At 44.6% G+C, this 23,372-nt stretch overlaps 1 protein-coding gene across 1 annotated transcript; it reads left to right on the plus strand.

Annotated features, from left to right (window-relative positions):
• The first annotated feature begins 200 nt into the window (after nt 1–200).
• On the plus strand, nt 201–15,667 carry MAB21L3 (mab-21 like 3). Its single transcript, XM_040571582.1, has 6 exons — nt 201–378; nt 3,729–3,869; nt 8,267–8,558; nt 11,364–11,545; nt 12,318–12,512; nt 14,739–15,667. Exons 1-6 carry the CDS (start codon nt 331–333, stop codon nt 14,970–14,972), a joined length of 1,092 nt encoding a protein of 363 aa, XP_040427516.1. The 5' UTR covers nt 201–330; the 3' UTR covers nt 14,973–15,667.
• The last annotated feature ends 7,705 nt before the right edge of the window (nt 15,668–23,372 follow it).

The following is a 23,372-nucleotide window of genomic DNA, read 5'->3' on the forward strand; positions in this document are numbered from 1 at the left end:
ATTTTTGTGTGTACCTGCATGCCAGACAAACCATTTAAGAGTAATTGTAGTGAGATAGTAGGAATAATAACGATTGAGTTTAGAAAATAGTAATTGGAGCTAATTTTCCTAAGCAGCCGGGTGTCACCATTGTAACTCAGACCAGAAAAAAAGGCATACTTCTCTGCTTCTCTCTCCTCTTCTTTCATCTGTAGAAGAACTAGGTGATCTGAGCTTCACGGGGCAAAAAGGCTCTGAGCAGCTTGCTCTGAGTGTCCCTCTACTTCCAGATGCAGGCAAACAAGTGAAGAGTGAAGTCACACTTTAGAGAGCAGCGAAGACCATCTTGCCATGAAACCATTCACAGATGAAGATGTAGAAATCTACATCCAGAGCAAGGTAAGGCTTTATCTGTCCAGATTTTCTGTCTCCCACACTAGGTGTTGATTCTGAAGGGTGCCAAATCTGACAGTTAGTTGCTTGCCTTCTGTCTTCATTTTTTTGAGACAAGACTGGGTGAAGTTTCGTGAGAACTGTATTTCTAATGAGATGTCTAGGTTTCTGTGCAGAGTGTTATCAGGGATCTCAGCTGGTACCCTTGTTTTCCAAGGTTCTCCTCTTTAACTTTAGAAGTCTTGAATTCTTGCTCCCAATTTTGTAATTCCATATGTGAGCCTGGCTGTAATTGCCAGCATTTAATCTAAGGAGAGGTCCTTACCTCTTTCCCTGTCCCTTTGGACTCGGCTTGACAGAAACAACAGCAAAACCACAATAACAGGGGGTGTCTTAGAAAGATGCATGCAGGAATCGGAGAGAGATGGATACAGTTAGAATTCTCCTGACAGTCTGTCACCTTAACTAAGGATACTTCCTTGTTCACCGTGACTAAATAGCATGTCTCATTAACACAGGCAGGCTGGAGCCACATTTTCTATTTTATAAGGTGTTCCAGCACTCTGTTGTTTTTTTGTTGATGGTGTTTGTTTTTCCATTATGAAAAGAAGTAAAACACAATAAAAATAATCCATAAAACTGTACACTCCAATAAAAGTAATTCTAAATGAGCCATAATATTTTATTTTGTTAAAGCTGATGTGTTTCATCACAGTGCTTAGCTAATTTCTGTTTGATTGTCTGTTTACTCCTATAAAATGCAAGACACTGAAGTGGAAAAAACATTTCCGAATCGAAAACTATAAGGCTATCTTTTCTGAAAAGGATGAAGTACTCTAAAACCATGAAGGGGCTGGTGGGAAAGGTTTGTTTTCTCTATGGAAATATTTTGGTGACAAGCATGTGTATTTTTTTGAAATGAAAACTTTCCTTTTCAACCATTCGGTGTTTTGCTCATTCCATCAGAATCTGTTCAGTGATCTATGATAGTGAACACTTCTGTAAAGATTCATAAAGCAGAGCTAAAAAGGAGCTATGTGCAGGAAGATGCTCATATGACTGCCATAAGTACAGGGAACAGAGGCAGAGTGTAGTTAAGTGAGGGTCGTAACTGCATATCTCATCTTCTGCTGAAAATCTGTTTTCTAGCAGTCTTCCAGCTCAGACAGCTTACTAGTTTCTGCCTGATCCCAAATCCTCTGTCTAAGCGAGGTTGTTCAACCTTCAGGTAGCCCCAGCTCTGCCTGCAAAATGGTGCTCTTTTTCAAAACAGGTCAGCCACCTGATGCAATGCATCTCTGTGATTCCATAGATTTCTTCCTTATCCCACTCATCCAGCAGAGGAAATACTCAAATGCATATCTAGCCAAGGTGACTGGGGTAAATAAAAACAAACCCAAACATTCTTTGCAGTCCCCAGTCAATCCTAGTTCTGTTTCTTTCCTCCACAGTAAAACCTTAATAAAACCTTGTTGTTCTGGGAAATTTCCAAGGTGAAGACCTAGTGATGGGAATGCCAATAGGCTGTAGAAGTGGCTGTTCTGTGAAGACGTCTCTTTTCCCAACATGTTCCCTCTGGTGCTAAAGACACCTTAGATAAATGCCTTGGCCTTTTCAGAAGCTTCGTTCACTCACTCATTCTCCATCTTTTGATTTTTATGGCTCCTGTTCTGTAGGAAGGTTATGTATCATCCAATAGCAGATTAGAGAGGTAATTGGGATCAGCAGTGGTTAGCCCCATCTGTCCTCTGTCATTTATTCTTTAATCCTTGCCTCAATGATGAGGAGCTACATGCAGAAGGAGGTGTTTAGTGGTACCTCCCTTAAGTTTTTTGAGAGTATGTACTCTCCTAAAGTTTCCATGTCAACTGCTGTAGTCTAGCCAGGAGGTGATGAAGGCGCAATTAAATGAGGCCAGGTCGGGTTGTATGGATTCTCCCAGGATACCAGAGAAAGAAAAAAGTGTGTCTAGCAGGCGCCACACAGAGATAACATGGCATGAGCAAATAGAGGGGGCCATCCTGGACCTCAGCTTGAGCTGACCAACAGTGATTGTATACTTTAAACAGAGCCTGATTTTTCTGCCTGCAGGCTTGTAGATGTGGACAACTTTCTCTACCACTCATACCATTTGCTTGTTGGAGGAACCATTAGATACTTGTTTAGCAATTCAAGATTATTGGTCTGCTATAAGAACTAAGGAATTCTGGACAAGCTAACGCATGGCAGAGAAAATAGTTACTGCTACAGATGGAGATGTGCTGTAAATGAAATGAAGAAGTGAAAATGAACATCGGCTAAATTTATTTATTTATTTATTTTTACCAAGAAATAAGTACTTGTAAACTAGTTAAGATAGTCTCAAGGGACAAGACTGAACTGGAATGAGGAGGAGGGTGGATTATTAGGGAAACTAACGGTTATTTTATAAACATAAGGGACTGTGTGTTGTTAACACAACAAAAAATTGGGATGCCAAAGGTAGATGAGAGCATAGCAAAGGGAATATGATGCTGCTGTCCTGATGTATTTCCCACTTGCAAGTACTATTCAGGCTTAGCAAAAATACTGTTACTTTTGTTGGCAGGGGAAGGGGAGAAGGAGTGTATTCCAACTCTGCTCATTAACTTCTGTGTTAGTCAATTGCTCTTCCTTGGTTAATTGATGTTAGGCAAGCAGTTGTCCATTTTCACCTCAGACCTTCCACTGAAATAATTTTTAATAAATAATTACACTACTACTGCTTGAATTGAAGGACTATCCATCAAGTCACACAAGCACCTGCCCGTCAATGGAACCAGCTTTGGAAAGAGTACGTGTCACCATCTAAGAATGGACTCTCATCTGTACTCAGATATGAAGACAGTATGGATATTTTCAATGTGCTACGTAGGCATGTAAACGCTGCCACATACAGCTGCGATTTGACTAACACAGAGGGTATCTGTTATTCCTTAAGTCAGCTGTTGGAATGTAACTTACTCTGGCTCTGAGGGTAGCTAGTACATGCAGGGGAATAGCTGGGTATTCTGGATCAAAAATAGATAAAGAATGAGACTGTAGCTAGTTGCTAGCAAATTTATCCATGTAATGCACTCCTTCCCTTCCATCCATTGGTATTGGCATGGGAATATCAACTAATAATCAGCAGTCTTGAATATTGGCCCTTCAGTGTTCACTGGCAAGAGCTCTGTCTCATGGTAAGTTAGTTGTAACTACAGGGAACAGTAAGTTTTTATTCCCGGTGCAGCACAGGCACGTATATTTCAGGGTACTCCAATGCAATTGTCTGTTTTCCACTGGAGACAAAGACTGCAGTTATCTGTAATATAAAGTGTCTTTCTTGGAACTGACAGGTGGAACCACGACATTATCTGGTTTCCAAAACAGTGGAGGAGGTGCAGAAAATCATCCAGCAACTGACCACAGAAATCAGCTATAAGGCCACACGATTCCAGGCTATCTCCAACTCTGGCATTCACAATGAGAATATTAAGGTATGAACAAGAGATCTAGTATAGACTCTGCAGCTAGTAGGCAATCAGTAAGTGATTTTCCATTGTTTAATCGTCTGTAGGATCACGTACCTCACCCTGAACACCACAGACAATATGTTGACACTTCACTGTGGGAATTCTAGTGACTGACTGGATCATACTGACTTACTCGTGGCTATCTTACAACTAGAGGAGCATCAAAAAGGGCTGGGTAAATCAGACAGAGCATTTTTACACAGCTGCTTATTTTACAAAGAGCCTCTATTGCCAGAGCTGTCGTCTGCAAGCAGGAGCCAAAACTCTTTGAGAGAGTGCTGTACAATTTTTTTTTTTCTTTCTAACATTAAGAGGCAAAAATGTTCATGCTTTCATGAGCTATGACTCATATTTTTCTCAGCTGGAAAACCTATCAACACACTAAAAAAAAAAAATAAACCAAAAACCTTTCTTCTGCTTGAACATAGGAAATTTCTTCAGAAATAAATATAAGTATATATATATTTTCTTGGTCATGGATTAGAACTTCCTTTTTACTGGGAAGAAATATGCTTATTAGTGGGAAAAGTGAACCACCTCCCTGTTTTAAACCTTCAGATTCCAAAATAATAATGTCCTGTCCCAGCTGTGACAAGAGAAGACTGGTTATTTCCTGTGACTACGAGAATAACTACTGTAAGGTTGTAAGAAATAATCATAGCAATGGCAACTTCAGATGAAAATGATCATCTTCTTATTCTATCTATGTCAACCCTTACACTAAAATGTAGCTGCTTGCAAAGCATAGACCAAAGCATAGCATGTGAAAGCATGAGGCAACTTTTGCTGCTATATAGGATTGAAAGGGGAGAATTCTGTGTTGTGAAATTTCTGGAAGGGCATGGAGATGGAGGCAGAATAGTGTCATCCAGTCTGAAATGTGGCTACTGGGGACAAACATTGATATTTAGATTTTTTCTGTAATAGCATGTATCCCAGGGCACATGGGCTTGCCAGTAAGAATGACCACAGTGACACAAAACAGTGCCACGTCCTGATCTATGCATTTCTTAGTGCCATAGTCTGCCAGCCACCTCTCATATTGAAACAAACCTGCTTGGATAATGATGTCTAACAACACCAGGGTCAAGATAAAATGGCTGTTCTGGAAAACGGGAAAAAAAAACAGGGCAATCTATTCTGAGCAGTAACTTGATTTTATTGTAGACTGGTCTGGACAATGTCCGCCTCAAAGAAATCACTGAATTATATTTTCTTATAAAGTGGCAGATCTGTTACTTATACTTAACTGAACCCAGCACTATAAATCTGTGGCAGTCCTACTTGGAGGGCTGGCTAACTTTGTGCTGTAGTTGTGGGGAAACAAAGAATAGGTTAACGAGAAAATATTTTTGGCTTGGGCTGTTCTGTTTCCAAAAAATAGAATCTTTAATATTGTTGCCAAGATAACTCACCCTAGAGGAGACTTGTGTCAAGGGAAAGCCAGTATATTAACTATTCTGTGTTTAATTTTGCAACATCTTTTTTCCTGTCAAGTAAATTTATGATGACTTTTCAGAACTTCCAGTTTCTGGTTAAAAGGAATTAATTTAACTTGGTTTAGGGTCTAGATTTGTTGAGAAACTACAATACTCCTTTTAAATATCCAGGACTGAGTGGGGACTTGTAAGAAAGGTTATAGACGTTCAGTGTTTTTCTGCACCCCAGCAGCAAAACGTCAAAATCTTTAAGAAGAGGACTTGAAATAAAGCTCAGACGAACGAAATTAAATATTTCACTTCAGAAAGTTTCAAGTGTTTTAGCTGTGGCCCACCATTTTTTTGCAGCTGTCATCCATGCAGGGCTGATGCAGAAGCTGTAGAGGCTTTGGTAAGGCGTAAGGAGCGGGTTGGTGTCCAGAGTAATTCCTAGTACAGCACTGCCCAGCTGCACCGCCAAGTGTTCAACTCTGTAATCCTGGCATGTGGGGGGGATTTTCCTTTAACAAAACAGGCTTGAAGGAAGCTTGCGGCTTTGCTCTGTGAATGAATGATGTGGCACATGCTTTCTCTCTGTTCTGTGTACTTCTTCTTTTCCTCTCTGCTTCTCTCAGGATCAGCCAGCTTTACTGGCCAAGTGGTCAGCTATGCTTCGGGGGAAGCGCCCATTCCACCCATCCATCCAGGTACAAAGCCTTCCTGCCACCTGGAGCCTGCTTCCTCCTCACCCACCCTCTTCTTCAGACAACCTCACTCTCCTAACCCATCCTCCCATGATCATCTCAGCTTCTTTGCAAGAGGTTTTCTTTTTTGCTGATAGCATACATATTTTATTTCAAACCTAATGCTTCCACCTCTGGGATATCCTGGCCAGGAGTGCAAAACTGAGTCTGCATTTAATTTGCTCAACAAGCTGCAGGCAGGTTTTTAATACAACAGGATTGGCTGTAGGTTACATGTCCCAGAACTGTCCCAGAGGCTCTTGTTCCACCACCCATGACTTGTTTGAGGCCTGTGGTCTGCATATGCCGTTCAAGACCATTGTGTGGCAGAGCACGGGTGCAGACTGGTATTTGTTTAGGCCATGAGGACACCTGCTGCACAGCCACCCAGCCTTGCAGCACCATCCCCTGCCTATTTCTGCTATTTCCTGGCAAGCCCCAGGTGGAGGAGCCTCGTGACTGGTATTTGCAGGCAGTTGCATAACAGCTGCAGCTCTTCCCTTTAAAACCTGTTGGGTGGCCATTGAATACCATTTTTCTACAGTGGTGCTGGTTTGTTGTTCATTGTTCCTCGGTAGGGATGGTGATGTATTTGGCCTTTGCTGCATGTGGCTGAATTTGGTCCAAGCACAGTTCTCAGTGATGTTTCAGCCTGGTCGAGCAGAGCTTGCTCTTGTGTGGTGCCCAAATTAGCATTATGACCTAGGGCCTTTCTCCTTGTGCCTTCAGCCATGCTGGTATTTCCCAACCTGTGGCATGCCTGTAAAGCTAGTTCCCTTCTGATTTTGTGTGGGGTGATTGCCACCTGTGTGGGAGAAAACAAGTCAGATTTGGTACAGGAAAGAGCACAGCCTGGGGCTGAGCTGAAATGGGGGTCATGGGCCCATTGACATAAGGTGTGGGTAGGAGGCCCAGAAGGCCTGTCCAGGGCTGTTAAAGCCTTGTTAGTGCCCTCAGGGCCTTGGGACCTCTGCAGTAATATTTTAATTGGGCTCAGTTACCAGGCAGACTACCAGAATGTTTTGGGTTATTACTGGGGAATGACAAGGGTGCTGAATTCACCTCGAGGTAACCACTTTCCAGCAACAACAGTCACCGCACATCCTGATCACGCAGCGGTTTCACCTTATTAATGCCAGTGTAAGGTGGGCTTAGTAGTGAGTGAATTTGAACTGCTTCTGAGTCAATACCATAAAAGTCTGAATGAGCTTGGACACCCACTCTCCGCAACTGGAGCCAAGATCGCCGTATGCTTCCAAACTAGTGTTGGACGATGTCTGGCTGTGTCCTGAAGCAGCCTGAGGTTTCATGGTGTTTGTGTCACCTTGTTTGCTCTTCATAAATACTGGTTGAGCACTGCTTTGATTGGAAAATGATCCTCGAAACGAGGCCAATAAATCGTCTTGCAAACAAGCCTGCTTGTGGGTGTGTTATCCACTCATTACTGTTTCCATGCTTGCACTGTTTCTGGCTTCTGCTCAGCAGGAGATGCAGTTTCATACAGTTCTGGCCAAAACCTGGGTTTATTTCTGAGAGTGCCTCTGCCTGTGTAGGTGCAGGCATGCCATTTGCCTGCTATCTCTCTCCCTTTCTCAAGGCAGCACAGCTCTTCCCATCAGGCAGAGCAAAAGACTTGTAAAATGAAAGGGCCACGGTCTTATTTTACTAACGTCTTTAGGTGGAGTTTGAAAGAGATCAAAAAAATCCACCTTTTGCCATAGTTGTTACTACTGTTGAACTCTAGGCTTATCTCTAGTAATGATTCTGAGGGAATAACTTTCACTATTTTGTTTCCCAAGGCTGGATGTCTGAACAAGCTCTCTGCTGCTCTCCTGCTCCTTGGAAGCTGCTAGCTATTACATTTCTTGCAATTGCAGACTAGAAATAACAAGGAATGGGGTTAACTATGGCAGATGTGGTGGCAAATCAGCCAGTGTGTGCTCTTGTCTTCTGTGGGCTGTGGCTGTCACATCAGACTCCTTTCATAGGACAATTTCGTCTTACTCAGTGTACCTCCAAGGTGAACCTCAGACAGGCATGGAACAGGTCCTGGCTGTTTTCACTTGTCCCTATCACACCGTGGTTTTCCTTCCCTCCAAAGCCCCCAGTTTTACCTGTTATTTCCTAAACCCTCTTTTGCTCACTTCAGGCCCGTGGATCTGCCCTTGCCTTCTCTCTTAATGTCTCTGAACTCTCCTAGGTCTTAGCACCCAGCCAATTCCTCATCACAGTTCCTCTGCGCGGCCTGACCGGGTACAGGGAATGCCAAGTGCAGCACTGGCGTTATTACACCGTGCACGGAGCCAAGCTCCTCTCCTCCGTGCGGGACCCCGAGGAACTGCATCAATGGCTAGAGCTGGAGCAGTTCTCAAAAAGCCTTCAGCAGTGGCATGAAACAGACGTAAACATCGAAGGCGATCTGGTTCCAGCCAAAGTCCTCGTCGTCTTCCGGGAGCTGGTGGAGAAGTCGATTATCTCCTGTAACCTCTCCAGTGAGTTTAGTGGGGACACCTATAAGGGGAACTGTCTGTCTTCTGCAGCTGGTGGAGGGGAAAATACCACACACACAAAGTGTTTGGGCCATTCACATGATCAGAAGTTAAAAAACAACAAACCCTTTGAGAATCAGGGACCCTCTAGCCTACTGCAGTAATGTAAATGTAGACCTGCACTGAAGACAGAATTAGACAGAAAGAGTCAATAGGCTCTTCATACCCCAAATGGTGCTCCTTTCTTAGGAATCTGGGTAAGTAAGTTCTCCATCAGCCTCACGTTCACAGGTCAGCCAAGATGCAACACAGATTTTCGGAGCATTTAGGAATTTGTCTGGGAAAGTCTTTTTATTCTGCTGCAGCATCTACAGTATATCTTGACTAGCAAGAAAAATACTGTAGGAAAATTGGAGACAGGGAAAGTCCATAAGCTAGAGGAGTCAAAAGTGCTTGAAGATATGTGTAGGGCAGATAATGCTCTAGGGAAAGCTTAGATGCCTGTTCATTTCCAGCATGGGGTGGTAGGGACTCATTAGGACTTCAACTTCAAGCAATGTCTGTTGGACAAGTACTGTCATTTCCCCAGTGCCCAGGCTAATCCAGAAGTGTTCAGCAGCTATCATGGAAGTTTGCTTTCAGTAGTGGTGCTGATCCTTCTGTGAGCAATTCCAAAGTGCCTGTGTATTTCCTGTGGCTATTTATACTGGAAGTGCTGACATAATGCAATCAGTGGTGCATGCAACATGCTTTCATAGCTGTGACATCTGCAGCAAAATGCTGCCTGAACAGTGATCCTCATATTTAATTCTTAACATCCTAGAGGCATATTATAGACTTCGCCTAATGAACACATGGCTTTGTCCAAGCCAAATAGTCTGTGTTCATCTTTTCACATTAAGACACTGTGACACAGTCAAGTTCAGACTATGGTGCCTTTTCTCACAGCGTGTTTCCAGGATGACTTTATTCATCAGCAGCCTGATATGGGTCTTCTGTATTCCAAAGAAACAGGACACGTTTCACCTCCTCTGATTGTACTCTGAATTTTACTCACAAGAGAAAACATGTTAAAGTCAAGCTCAGCTAAATTATTGCATTCTTCCAGGAAATGTTTCTTATGATAGAAGGGAAAAGGGTGATGTGAATAAAATTTTACCATTGAGGCTCACAGAAAAGGTCAGGTGAAAAGGGCTTTTATCTGAAGCTTTACTTATGTGGAAGTCACTGTGTTGAGGTGAAAACCTGGCATTGTGTCTAGAAGCAGTTCATCAAGTTGTTGAGCCAGGAGAAGCACTTCAAAGGGACCTGGAGAGTGAAGTCTGGGGTGATGATTCTGATTCCTTTTTTGTAAGGAATTCTCTTGTGGGAGGAGATGGAGACAGAGGAGATGAACTGAGATGGAGTCAGGAGGAGTAATTACCATTTTTGTTTTTGTGAAGAACAAACTCCCTTCATTCCATGGCTTATCTAAAGTTACACAAGAATTTCCACGTTTCATAGCTTCCCTGCTTTTTAATTCTTTGAGCACCAGCAAAAACTGAGTATTTGTGGTGCCTCACTTGCCATTGGTGGAAAGATAGGTAGCACAGTCATGATACATGATACTTTTGGAAATGCTGTAAATTTACTTATGTGCTGACACAGCTATGGCTCTAATGCTTTTCAGCTGCTGGGGATCCCTGCTGAGAGCTTGGTAGCAGTGTAGTTCCAGTTTTGGTGCCAGGCTTGGCTCAGCAGGGAAATAACACAGATTTTACTGAGGGTTATGAAGTTCTAGTGGGAATGGATTCCAGTGTGCTTTTTGGAGGAGATGCTAAATTGCCATTGGGAGTAGGCAGATATTTCCTCAGTGAAAGCAAGAGTTGCCATCCCAAATGTTCTTCACTGTCCCTCAAGTCTGTTGTGTGGGTTCCCGGTGGAATTGCTCCCTAGCCCACATCAATCAAAACGAGGTGGATTAACACACTACTACTTAAACTGCGTATGGTATTCTGCTGTCTTTTACTTTAGTGGGTTAGAGCATGATCACACAATTGGCTCAGACGACAAAGCTGAAGGAGCAGTGATCTGTCCAAAGTGACAGGGAAAGATGGGACAAAAAACTTTTTCCATGAACACAGCAGGACCAACAGGAAACATCTCACTAAGCACATTAGTTGCAACTTTCATTCCTTTCTTCTCTCTTCCATGAAACATATTGTTCCCAGTGAGACAGGCAGTTAACCTTTTCTGTATGACAGCTCTGCACAAAAGGCAATAAATTCTGGCACTGGCTTCTGTGCAAGTGCATCTCCAGAAAAAAAGAAAAAAAAAGTGCATACCGCACAAAACATTCTGAATGACCAGCGAGGGTAAGTGGGGGTACGCATTACTAGTGAGGGTAAGCATTCAGTCTGATCACAGGTCCTCTGAAGGACTAAGGACATTAAATATGAAATGTTCATCTGGTCCTCTCTAATCAAAAATGTTGTACTGCACCATTTGAAATGTTAGGTTGCACCAAGCATCAGCTTCTATTTTAAAGAAGCTGATCTTAGGACCTTAGAGGACCCACAGGGGAAAACAGAAGCATGGTAATTGAATGCAAAATTGAGAATCTAGTTGTTCGTTTGCTTCCTATTCTCATTCCCCAGGGCAGATTGAGATAAGTTTTGTGTGTGTGTTCTCCTTATGTCACTGAAGAGAGTGTTAAGACCAATGGAACTGCAAGGCCCATTTTGGACGTGGGCACTAGACAGCCCCTTGCTTGGCTTGTAGAAAAGGATCTTTTTACCTTTATTATCTTCTCCTGTTGTTACTTAACAGGCAAAGTGACAGTGCTGGAGAGCTTCAGCTCAGTGGTCCGGGTAGCTGTGGAGACGTCAGAATCCCAGGTGGAGGTGGAGCTGGTCCCTACTGTGGAGATCCCGACTTGCTGGCCTGAGAAAGCCCGGTGGCCTCGCTGCCTTAAGCGTTGGCCTTCCCAGGAAAAAGTGCAGTGCATCAAGGTAAGTAGTATAAAAAGTCTGTGCAGAAATTTACCTTGCAGACATCTAATAATGGTTTCCCAAATGAAGGACTGCAGGGTGATAGCATGGTTGGAAGGTGTACTCCCTAGAGAAGCAATATTTCAAGTTATTCTGTCAGATTTTGTTGGGAATTTTTTCCCCTAATGGTGGTGAATTCTGTGAAAGGAAAACTGAGTTAACTGTCTATTGCATGTGTCTCTTGAACACAGCTCTGGTCAGGTAGCTCAATGCATCTTTCTTGCTGTTCTGCTCCGCCTTGTGTAACCCTTCTGCAAATAGGACACTATCTCTCAGTTGTTTTTTTTTTTCCAGCCTAATCCTGTCTATCCCTACAAAGCTCTTGGCTGAATTCTGGCACTCCAGCTCATCCCCAGTTACCATGTTCCCACAAGTCCAGTTCTGCCTTGCAGTCCTGGTCCCCTCTCCTGTATGACCTGCTGCTTCATGGCACAGTGCCTGCGGATCTGTGCCTTGGCTTTAGTAGAGCTGCTTGTACTGCACCTGGTGGCTCTAAAGCTGGGTCTCCTGGGAGTAACTGATGTCACCACATGGGGAAAAAAAACAAATTGCATGCTCATTCAGTTGGGAATTATGATGGGAGCATTACCCGTGTTTGCTGTCTCTGTTAACCCTGTTTAGAACACCATGCCCCACTTTGAGAGATGTCACACATCCTCTTTGTAACATCGCTCTGCATTGCTCAGAGAAGTTTGCCTCAGATCTGGTGTCACATTTCCCCTTTTGTCCACAGTCACTTGGATTTGACCTTTTGGCCCGCTCCAATTATCACTGGCAGCTGTGCTTCGCCCGTGCTGAGCATATGCTCATGGAAGGCCTCGATGAAGATGGTGGTTGTCGCATGAAGTGCTTCAGGGTCATGAGGCAGATGAAGGAAGATGTCTGGTGTGCTGGAAATAAGCCTATCATCACTGCTTATCACCTTCAGGTAGGCATCACCATGATACAAGATACGGTCTCAGATACAGTCTGGCTTCTATTTGGCAATGTCAAAATGTCACAACTTAAATCCCTGTAGAGTCTCCTATGTAATTTCTAAGGTAATTGTTAAAACTGCCATACCGCTTCATTGCTTTCTAGTGGTAAGAAGTTTAATGAGCACGTGTTCCATACTTCAAAAAGAAACTAAATCCTATAGGAACATCATGATTGCAGAGATGCAATTAATGCTGGTGTTGAGGCACTTGCTCTGTCTTGCCTTCACATAGTCATTGCATTATTGTTTTTGTGTAGTTACCTCCTACTTCTTGACTACCCAGCCATCCATATCCACCTATCTGTCTGCAGGAAAACTTGTGCATTTGTCTTTCTGGATGTGCACCAAACAAAATTCATTATTCATAAATGAGGGGCTAACTGCCAGTTCTGGTATTGTTTTACCTGGGGTGAGAAAGGAAGAAAGGCATAAAAAGGTGGTAGCGTCCTCCCTAAACATTCTTCAGGATTCAAGATGGCTTCACTTTATAAACAGCACTTGTGAAGAAGGGACAGAAAGCCTCAGAGGACCAAGTAAGCGCGTTCGTTGTGCTTACCCTCCTAGGAATGACGTTCACCTTCTAAAAGACCTACTTGCAGTTTGAAAGCCACCTCTGTGCCTCTTTAGACAGTTGGCAGCTCAGGCCAGTTCAGTAAATGCTGGGGATAGATCACCTGCTTGTCACCTAACTGGAAAAGCAGCACTATTTTCCTTGCCTCCAGAAACTTCATTGTAACAGCTGCCCATGGATCTTGCTGAAGTGGTGTTAGTGCTGATGAGAGGTAAGTGCGCTGCAAACCTCCAAGGGGTAGCTTTCACTGAGCTACAGCTTGAATTCCTCACTATGTCTTCTGTTCCCTGGCAACATTAAAAAGAAGTCTTTGCGGTTATTGTGGATGTGAATAAAAAACTGCTCATGTTTGAAAAGCTGTCTAGGAAGAAATTCCTCAGCACTACAGCTATTGCAAGGCCAACTGGAGGGGGAAAAAGCAGGCAAACTAGAAGATGATGGCTTACTTTGATGAAATTCTACCTCTGAAGAAACAGAGGAATTGAAGGCTGTAGTTCAGCCATGTCTCACAGTATCTGTGGGTCTATTTGGGACACTGAATCTGCAGAAGAAAACTGGGATTAAGAGGACACTAAGGAACTTAGTGGAATTCTGGCTCCCAAGAAGGATGACTTTGTGCTTTTAGAACTGGTTTGTCAGGTTGACTACAATGGTCGGTATGGCTTTTTTGGTTCAGTAAGTATAAGTACCTCCAGAACATTCTTCTCAGTCATAGGAAAGTCTGTAAAAATGCAGCATGGGCAGCATAAAATTAAATCCCACAATAGTAATAATCACGTGCATTTCATTATTTTAACTATTGATTTCCTAAATGTAATATCACCTGAAATAAACTTGGGAGAATAGAACATAGCACATGCTGTGCTGTGCGTCAGAAAACAAACAAACAAACAAAAAAACAGGCTATGTTTGACCAGAAAGCAAGCCCTCCAGCTGCAATAATTGCTTGGAATCCCAGTCCACTTGGAAGGCAGATCTGTGTGCGTCTGCAGCACAAGTATGACTGAATCTAACAATTATGCTAACCTGATTATTATTCTCTCCCTCCTTGCACCTACTGTCTTCTACACTTGTATAATAGGGTATTGTAACACTTAAAACACCTGGAACTTCTACAGTGACCCATGCTGGAGGATGGTGAGGTTGTCTTAGCAAGACCAGTTTCCTTGGGCTCCTGCAGCAGTTAATGGAGAGAGGCTCCTCAGGGGGAGAGATCCTTACCAGGAACATCACAGAGGTGCTCTGCCTGATCCATGAGGAAACTTTCTCTCTCTGTTAACTTTCTGAGGATCCTGAGAAACCTGGCTGGCCTTTGTGAATCCCCCTTCCCTGCCTGCTCCTGCTCTCAGTGCAGGACCTTCAGGATGTCCCGTGAGGTTTACAAGGCAAAGGAAGCGGGATAGCCATGGGGAGGTGAGAGGGCTTTGCCTTGGGCTGTTGGTTGTGATCCCTCTGTCAAAGAAACGTTAGCACAGGAAGACTGCAGTGCGAGCCTCTCTGATTTCCAAGGCTGCCAGCCATTTACCAGCACTAAAATTGCCTTAGTAAGCTCTGTGAGCCCTCGACAGAACCTCTAACACCTCTCCTCTCCCATCTGCTTCTTGCAGACAGTGCTATTCTGGACGTGTGAAAAATACCCACGCACCAAGGATTGGCGCTGCTTCCGCGAAGCCTTCCTGAGACTGGTGCAGAAGCTGCACAAGTGCGTAAGCCAGCACTTCCTCAAGCATTACTTTGTCAAGAACACCAATCTGCTCAAATACGCTAACACCAGTGACCTGGACGTGGTGGCCAGCAAGCTCGCAGTCTTCTTGGAGAACCCTGTCTTCTGCCTGGACTGAGGCAGGGGAAGGCCTCCTTGCCCCAACTTTGAGCTGTTCCCCCACCTCTTCTCCCCGCTGGTTGTTCTTCGTGTGTCCTTCCAGTAGACGTTGCAGCTGGCTTTCTAAGACAGTTGGCACATGCAGCATGAAAGAGATGTGGCAAGCTGGCAGCGGTGGGCGGTGAAAAATGATGGAGGTATCGCTTGATGCCCAGCCGATCTAGCTCACTTTCAGCAGTGACAACCTTCCTGGAAGCTACAGCCCGTGAAACCCAGTTCTGTGTCAGTCAGAGCAGGCAACTGCCTTGTTCTCTGCCTCCAGTCTTGTGGCATGCAAGCAGAAAGGCGTTGCGAAGACGTCTCACCCTGCTGCCTCCCCGCTGTGTAACCTAGCACATGGGTGGCGGCTGCCTCCCTCGTTCTCACAAGGACGCTGTGCTTAATTCCCTGCCAAGCTCACAGGCCAGCTCTTCAGAAGAGCAGAGGAACATGATTTCTGAGGTGTATTGAAGTTGGAAGCTTCCTCTGAGACAGTCTGTGATGCCTCCATCTACAGTTAAATGGGATCCTGCTCCAGTACAAAGATAACCACGCTAGTAGCCTTGAATAGCTCAAGGGAAGCAAGAGGAGGAATGTTGGTTTTTGCTGCCGCCTCATTTTTTTCTCCTCCACCTCCATTTTTCCTCTCATACTTCAAATATATTTTCTTCATGTTTGCCAGTTCTGTTAGTGCCATAAAACCAGGGGGCTCTGCCAGAGCAGATTTCACTCACACCCCCAGCTCCATCCAACAGGCTGGAGGAGGAGTAGGTTTTTCCCTAGTTTTTAGCACCCATATCTTTTTGGGTGGTGTACAGAAGAATGTTTTTCAAAGGATCTTAACTCCCAAACCCTCCATGCTTTTAATATTATGTTAGTTTAAAAAGAAAATCAGTTTTAGTATTTCAAAAGAACAGAGTTCTATAATAAAGAATGTTGTTTTTAATGTTATTAAATCACTGAAACTAAACCAAAGTGGACTTTTTTCTTACACCTGTGCAGGAAAGTAAATAAGTATCTGCTTTGCCAAGGGAGGTGAGGTGGCAGGGGTGGGATTTACTGCCCGTACTCCAGGGAGCTGCTTCGGTGGGTGGCCTGCAAGAGAACCATCTGTGGCAGAGCATCTCCCCCTTGTGTCAAATTGTGGTCTAACCATGCATCTTTAGCATAGTCTCTGCTTTCTGGCTTTGCTTTTTAACACAGGAGTAACTCTTGCGGGAGTTACTTTATCTCATATCCCAGTCCAACATTCCCAAAGTCCAGCCCCTGGGTCCCTGGGGTCTCACCCAGGCTTCTGAGGCCTTCCCATCTCACCAGTCTGTTCCACTTGCATTTAGGAACTGTGTTGTATGGGAGTGCTGGTCCCAGGCTCACAGCTGGTTACAGGCTCAGGAAGGATTCAGGAGAGGATGCAGAAGTCCTTACCCACCCCACCTCTAGGAGCACCTTCCAGAAGACCCAGAGCCACAGTTCCAAACTTTCTGCTTGAGACAATCTATTGCTTTCTATTAAAGAAAGATCCCCCAAATCCAAATCCCTCCAGACATCCTAATTTAGGACAGGCAGAGCCGGGCTGTGAGGTCTGCAGGGTATGTAGTGATTGCTGCTGGGTTATCTCCCATTGCTCTGATAAAAAGTAGCTGAGAGATAACTGAGAGTTGTAGCGCTCATGAGCCTGATGCTGCAGGGTCTGGCTGAGCTCCTGCTGATGGATTCTTACCAGACTGCTGTGGATGAGGCCCTGCATCTTCTCTATATCTCTTCAAAGCCTTTGGCACAAATCTACACAAACTTAGGGTGCACAGAATTTCAAAGGGTAGGAATTGTGATGTCAGCTATCTTCAAAATGGCTCTAAGAAAACAAGAGGAGGCACAAGACTGGATACTCAAAACGGATTTTGTTCCTTGGTAAAACATATGGGGATCTCACATGGTATTCTTATTGCTGCCCATCCTTATTCTACAAAGTGCAGTAGACCTGATGCATACCAGGTGAGACTCTCACTTCTCACCTTTTCCAGAAAGAAAGGATTCCCCAGTGCCACATACTGTAATGTCACAATGCTGTAGCAAGAGAAATGATGCCAAAGCAAATCTGCGAGGGAGGACTGGAGGTTAGTGCAAAAGGTTGGTGCCAACTCTTTAATGGATCAATGTGAGTATGTCAGCATGAGGGCAGTTACTACAGAAAACAATTCCCTCTACAAGGTAGCCATGCCTGTGCAACTTCAGTGCACTTTTCACACAAGAGCTGGAGCAGCTTATCCATGGGGAGCCAGAGCTGTGCTCTCCAAACTGAGACTTCTTTCACCATGGACAATAACCTAGAGACAGGAGAAGTGGATTGGTGAAAAAGAAGGAGGTGATTACTACCTTCTTCCTTAGCTACTCACAGCTTTGTCTGATTTTCTCACTTGTCTGGTTTTCCCAAGTTAATTTTACCTACTATGATTTGTTCCTGGCAAAGCAGAAAAACACAGTGTATACTGAGCTCTTAGACAATGTCATTGAGTTTCTTATGTTCCTGAGCAAGTATGTGCATTGGTATAAATTAAGCGTGTTTTTAGAAAAAGTGATAACCTGCAGGTGATCAAGTGTTGGCCTTCTGATACCAGCACCTGGCAGAAGGGTTGCTTTTAGGATAAGCCCAGTGAATGCATCCACATCCAGCATCGGTATCTTCCCCTCTTATTTCAGCCTGGTTACCACTTAGAAATCCCTAATGAGTACTAAAATGAAGATCTTTATGTATTAGTTCTACTAAGTTTGCTGGCCATATTTAGAGAAGATGGGATATTCTTCATGTCTCCCTTTCCTTGGGGGTCAGCCATTTGCTTAAAAAGCTTTTGGTTCCTCATCCCTCAGCCAAGTACAGGAGGTCTTCATCCAGAGTTAGTTCGTCACTGGTGGAGAGAAGGGCCAGGCAGGATCCCAGCTGTGTGGCCCTTCTTGCACCACTCCCCTACATCAGATCCCACCCCCGGGAATACCCTCCAGGTTGCTTTTCCACACCGGTAACCAAGCTGCGTGGAACAGTTTTGAACAGGTAACTTCTCTTGCTAAACCTCTGTGCTCCAGGCTCATCATTTCTAAAGGGAGCATGAGTGGCAATTTCTTGAAGACACCACCACGTTCAAGCATGGCTTTCCTGTTTTTGGTGAGCAGAGCTGTTCCAGTACCTTCCACATAAAGAGCAAAGAGACATCAATCTGCTGAGCAGAGTCAGACGGTTGGGACTATGAAGTAATGTCTCCTGTTTCATCTTGATTTGTCTTGTGGTTGTAGGGTGTAGCTTCTGAAGCTGGAAGAGAGCAAAAGCAGTTTGAAAGGACAGTGAGAAAATATGCAGGACTCTTTAAAACTCCCATGTTTTACATTTTAGAGCCCCGATGCGTGGTTTAGTTGGGTTTAGTTGTAGCTGTTGAAGAGTTTACCTCCCTGTATAGCTAGGGAGGATTTTTTTTTCGGTGGTAGTATCCTAACTTGGCTGCAGCTGTGCAGCAGAGTCCTCAGCTGCTGCAGCTCACAGCCTGCTGTGAAGTGGGATCATTCACAGAGCCGTGGGGTGGAAGGTACTGCTGCTCAGCCAGGAATGAATCAGCAAAGCCAGCAAGCCAGCCCAGAATGATGGGCTCCTGCTTTGAGCCAAGTCCAGTATTTTTTTTCTCTCTTGTTGACACACAGGCAAATTCATCAGCTAGCATATACTGCTGCAGGAAATATCACTGTGACCATATAAAACTAAAATCTGCCCTGGTAGCTACACTGCTACTGACCACAAAGGCACAGAGCAATCCCCAGCTTCTTCTCCAGAACAGCAAGACAGGGATGGCTGCTAATAAAAGAGTGAAGGAAAAGGCTTTGGAGGAAGAACTATTATGTTCATTGAAGGGGTGGAATGCAATAAAAAAAATTTATCTCAGAGATGGGTGGGGAGAATGCTACGTGCATTATATCATCCACTGCAGGTCAGATTGAGTGGGGGAGTGTTTTTTTTTTTTTTTTTTTTTTTTTTTTTTTTTTTTTTTTTTGTGGTGGTGGGAGAGTTGTTCAGGAGGTATTCTGTAAAATGACTTTTCCAAATGTACTTGTTGCACTTCTTATTTCAGTAAACTTTCTGCAAGTAGCTTTTCGCTTATGCATCCAGCCTGATTGTAAAATCATGGCCTTACTCTACGCTTTTACTCCCCAAAAGGATGTCACATTGTGGTCTGGCTACAGGATAAGCTTTACCTTTTTTTTTTTTTTTAAGAAAAAATAAGAATAAGTCTAGATAAATATAGACTTTCTTGAAGTATGTTGAATTTAATCAAAGGCTCTGTCTTTGTTCAGGACATCTGGAGGGAAAGCCCCCTTAAAGATACAGGGTATTCCCAGCACCCACCACAGACACCGTTGCTCCATCTAGAAGAAACTTCAGTTGGAAATTTGGAGCTCTGCTATGAAGTAAAACCCTGAAAAACTTGTGATGTTGTAGTACTATTACACTGTTTGTATTTAAGTCACTAGAGGGCAATCTCGCTCTCAAAAACGCACACCTTCACACCCATCCAGGATCTTGCTTGCTGTCAAAACCGGTGTCTTATTAGTTTTCGTTGGACTGAGAGACAAATGAACTCGATTAATTTAATGCTATATTCCACTGCCAAAAAGGAGAGAAGGCGAGAGACCAAGGGAGAGCTTTCTAATGAATAGCAAGACTCAGGCAGAAAGTCTCTAAATTCTGGGAACCGCTCCAAGAGCCAGATTATGGATTTATTGCTTTCTGCCGCAGAAGATGGGCTTGCAGTAATTCCCAACAGCCTTGTTTTGGGGAGAGCACCACCAAGCAAAGTGCAGACAGGGTGCTGGGAAGGAGGGAACATTTGGGAGTAGCCACCACCCTGCCCCATCCGGGCACGTTGCCTGCCCCTCTCTCCATGGGCCCACTGAGAAAGCAACACAATCATGACTTCAGCTTCCTGGCATCTCCATCTCCCTCTTTTTCTCATTCTTCCCTTTCCTCAGGAGCGATTTTCTCCCAACACATTTTCTGATGCCATTCCTTCAGCTCTGGTGGGAATGGTCAGCCCTGACTGCACGTCATCCCTCCTTCGTATCATGGGACCCGTGTGTACACGCTGTCCATTGCAGATCATCCACCCTGTCCTCGTGCTCCTTCTTGGTTTGGAGTGATGCCTCACACTGAAGTTAGACTACCTTGCAAACCATGTTCTTGGCGGAGCAGCCCAGCCCCTCTGAGCAAAACTAGGACACTGCAGTGATAGATAAGATGACAAGCTAATTCTGCCTTCACGATAGATGTTTTCCTCTCCACCCGTGCTAGGATTGCTATCCTTAAGGATAAACATTGCTTTTTATTATTATTATTTTTCCCTCTACTGCTCTCATCCAAGGCCCTTGTGCTGTCATGTGAGACAGGGGCATGACACCAATGCTCAAAACAAGGGGAGAGATCCCGCTTGGCCTCTCAGGCCAGCCTCTGCCACATGTGTCTGCATCTTCCTGGCATCGCTGTAGCAGGTGTGTGGTGCCCCCAATCTCTTTGGGATCTGACTTCTCTGGCTGGAGGAAGATGAAGAGTCTCACAAAAAACTAAACAGCTCCAAGTGGCAAATGTTCAACCCAAGCTGTTGCAGCACAAAGAAATGGAAAATGCTTTTCTCATGATGCAGGTATTTGTCAGTTCTGCTCCAGGCAACACCTTTTGTCTAAAAGAAGGGGACAGAATCAGAGCCTGGCTTTGAAAGCATCTACTGGGTGGGTGATGAGGAATGCACAGAGCCTACCAGGCACCAGGGCTTTTGAGAGAATGCAGATTACATTTTCCACAGGAAAGATTCTCTAATTTACCCCTAGCATCCTCACAAATAGAAATTACAAGGAAATACATCAAGGAAAGAATTAATCAGATTGAAAGGCTTTGTAGTAATTAGAAGAATGAATGGCAACTTCTCAGGCTCCCTTGGGTGGTGGTAATTACCAGCTGCATGACTGTGGTGTGTGCAAGTTAATGTTTTCTGGATTAAAAAGCTGATCATCTTGTTTCCTTTTTAGAGAAGCCTTTCTTGGACTTATGCAGCTGTAGGGGCCAATAGCTCAGAGAAACCTGCATTGTGCCTCCTTCTGCCATGCCACTTTAGCACGCGGGGTGTTCTGCAGGCTGATCTCAAGCCATGGACCATTTGCCATCGCTTTTTTGCTGTTGCCTTGGAGGAGATGGGTACCATTTGTAACCCAGCAAACCAGGCAGCCAAATCCCTTCTGTTGCAGCTGCAGACAGCCTTGGACCCATCTGCTTCTGCACCATATCCCAGCAGCAAAGGCCAGGTCATATTCCCTGCGGTGCCAATACTGTCACTGGTGTGGCTGGGCAGCCCAAAGCTCAAGGCTGCATGCCTCATAACTCTGGGGGGTAGACAAAACTTGCCAGGGAAGGAGTTTTATTAATTCAAGAGAGCTTTTGAATGTCTGGTTTTAAGCTAATAATGACCTGAAAAGGCAATGCATCTCAGGAGAAAGTAAAAAATCTCTGGCAAAAAGAATTTTGGAGAAAATAGACATCACATGGTGGATTCCTGTGGTCCCCTTTTAAAAGGGTAAGGACACTGGGCTAGGGGTTTCATCAGCCACTGAGTCCCATCACCTGCTCTTTCTGGTCCTTGTTCCCAAATGAACCAAGAGCTGTTTCAAAGGTCCTTAGACACTCCTAGCTCTTTTGGGAGACAGAGTGTTTCAGAGCTGCACTGATCATCAGGATCTTTCTTTGAGCTCTCAGCCTAAATTCAGGCTGAAATTCAGTTCAGAGCCAGCGTTGTCTGGCTTTGTACCAACACAGACTCCAGCTGCTGTTCTCCCTCCATAGGGTTTGCTGTCCATACAGCCATCATAAGGGTAATCATAAGCTCCCTTGGTTTTAGCAGAGCATGACTAGATAAGCCAAACTCTTAAGGTCTCTTTTTTCTCTGATGAAATCTCTGCTGCAGTCCTGCTCTGCACCTTTGCCAGGTGTAGTTCATCTGAGTGTGAATAACCAGATGGGGTCTCATCAGTATCTCCTGTAGTGGCACATCGCATAGATAGTACTAATCCATGCTGTGCTGAAGAGAAAAGAACACCAAAGGGTCAAGTCCCCTTAAAAAATAACCGCAGCTTCAAAGGAGGAGCGACTATCGTCAATGATTTCCTCCAGCAAACCAGGTTAGGCTGGTTGAAAGGCTTGCCGTGGTCCGGTTGTCTTTGAAGTGAACCGAATTCCCAAGGCTGTGAGCCAACAGATTCATCATCTCCCGCAGGCCTGAGCTCCGGCCAGAATCGATCGGTCTGTTTTGGTGTGTTCCTCCCTGTGCTCCCCAGCCCGTGGCTGTCTCAGGGCTGAGCTTCTCCCCAGCTTCTTGAATCACTGGTGGTGTCCATCCCTCCTTGCAACACCGATCTGGCTTTTTACACCTCAGCCGGAGAGTCTGGCTGTTTTCTAGCTTCATCATTAAAATACTGTAGGCTGGAGAGGCAACAGATCAGTGACCAGAGCTAATAGCAGCAAAAAGGATTAAATGAACAATAGGTCTTGAGAGTAATTTATGAATGCCATTAGCCACTGAGAGGGAATTACGTTATGGCTGCAGCTCCGAGGGGGGAGCGTGGTTCTTATCTGGGCAGGAAGAAAAAAAAAAAGTGTGTCTGATTGCATTTGGATTAACAAACAATGGCATTGATCTGTCACGTGAGGCATCTTGGACTGTTATGTTTAGATTAGGTCTAGTGACATCTGAACAAAGATAAACTGCATTTCCTCTATCTTGTGTTCAGACCCCCGTGGCCAGCAAGCATCGTGTCGGGGCTGTGGCCATAGAGCATCCACCACCCTGCCGGACAGAGCATAGTTCTCCATCAAAACTCTTGCAGAAAGCAGATTTTCTTCCTTTCCCAAGTGCAGTGGTCTGCCTCAAACAGGACATCAGTTGCACGAGCAGCCTGTGAACCGCGACCCAAGGATGGCACCGAGCAAACCACTCCTTTGTCTGAAATTTCTCCTCCGTGTTTTGTTTCACAGTCAGCGCGGCATCTCATTAAACTGCTCAGCCTGGCAGCTGGGACCGTTTGTTATCGTGTGATATGAAGGCTCATAATCAGATTAAACCTCAGGATCATATTGTGGAGGGAGAGATTAGGCTGGAGAATAAAGCACAAGTTTAATTTTGTGTGACAGTGCAGTCACCTCTCCTTGGGGTCAAGAGGGGCAGAGGAAGCCACCACGGAGGGTCTGTGCCCCTGGCTCCTGGCTCAGTTTTCAGCAGAAAGGTTTTAGGACCTGCTTTGAAGTATGGGGTGGCCCTGCAGCCACCAGCTCCTCACGGGGCTGGCTCTCTGTGCTTGTTGT

This window comes from Cygnus olor, chromosome 1 (assembly GCF_009769625.2).
Source record: "Cygnus olor isolate bCygOlo1 chromosome 1, bCygOlo1.pri.v2, whole genome shotgun sequence".
Classification (NCBI taxonomy): Eukaryota; Metazoa; Chordata; class Aves; order Anseriformes; family Anatidae; genus Cygnus; species Cygnus olor.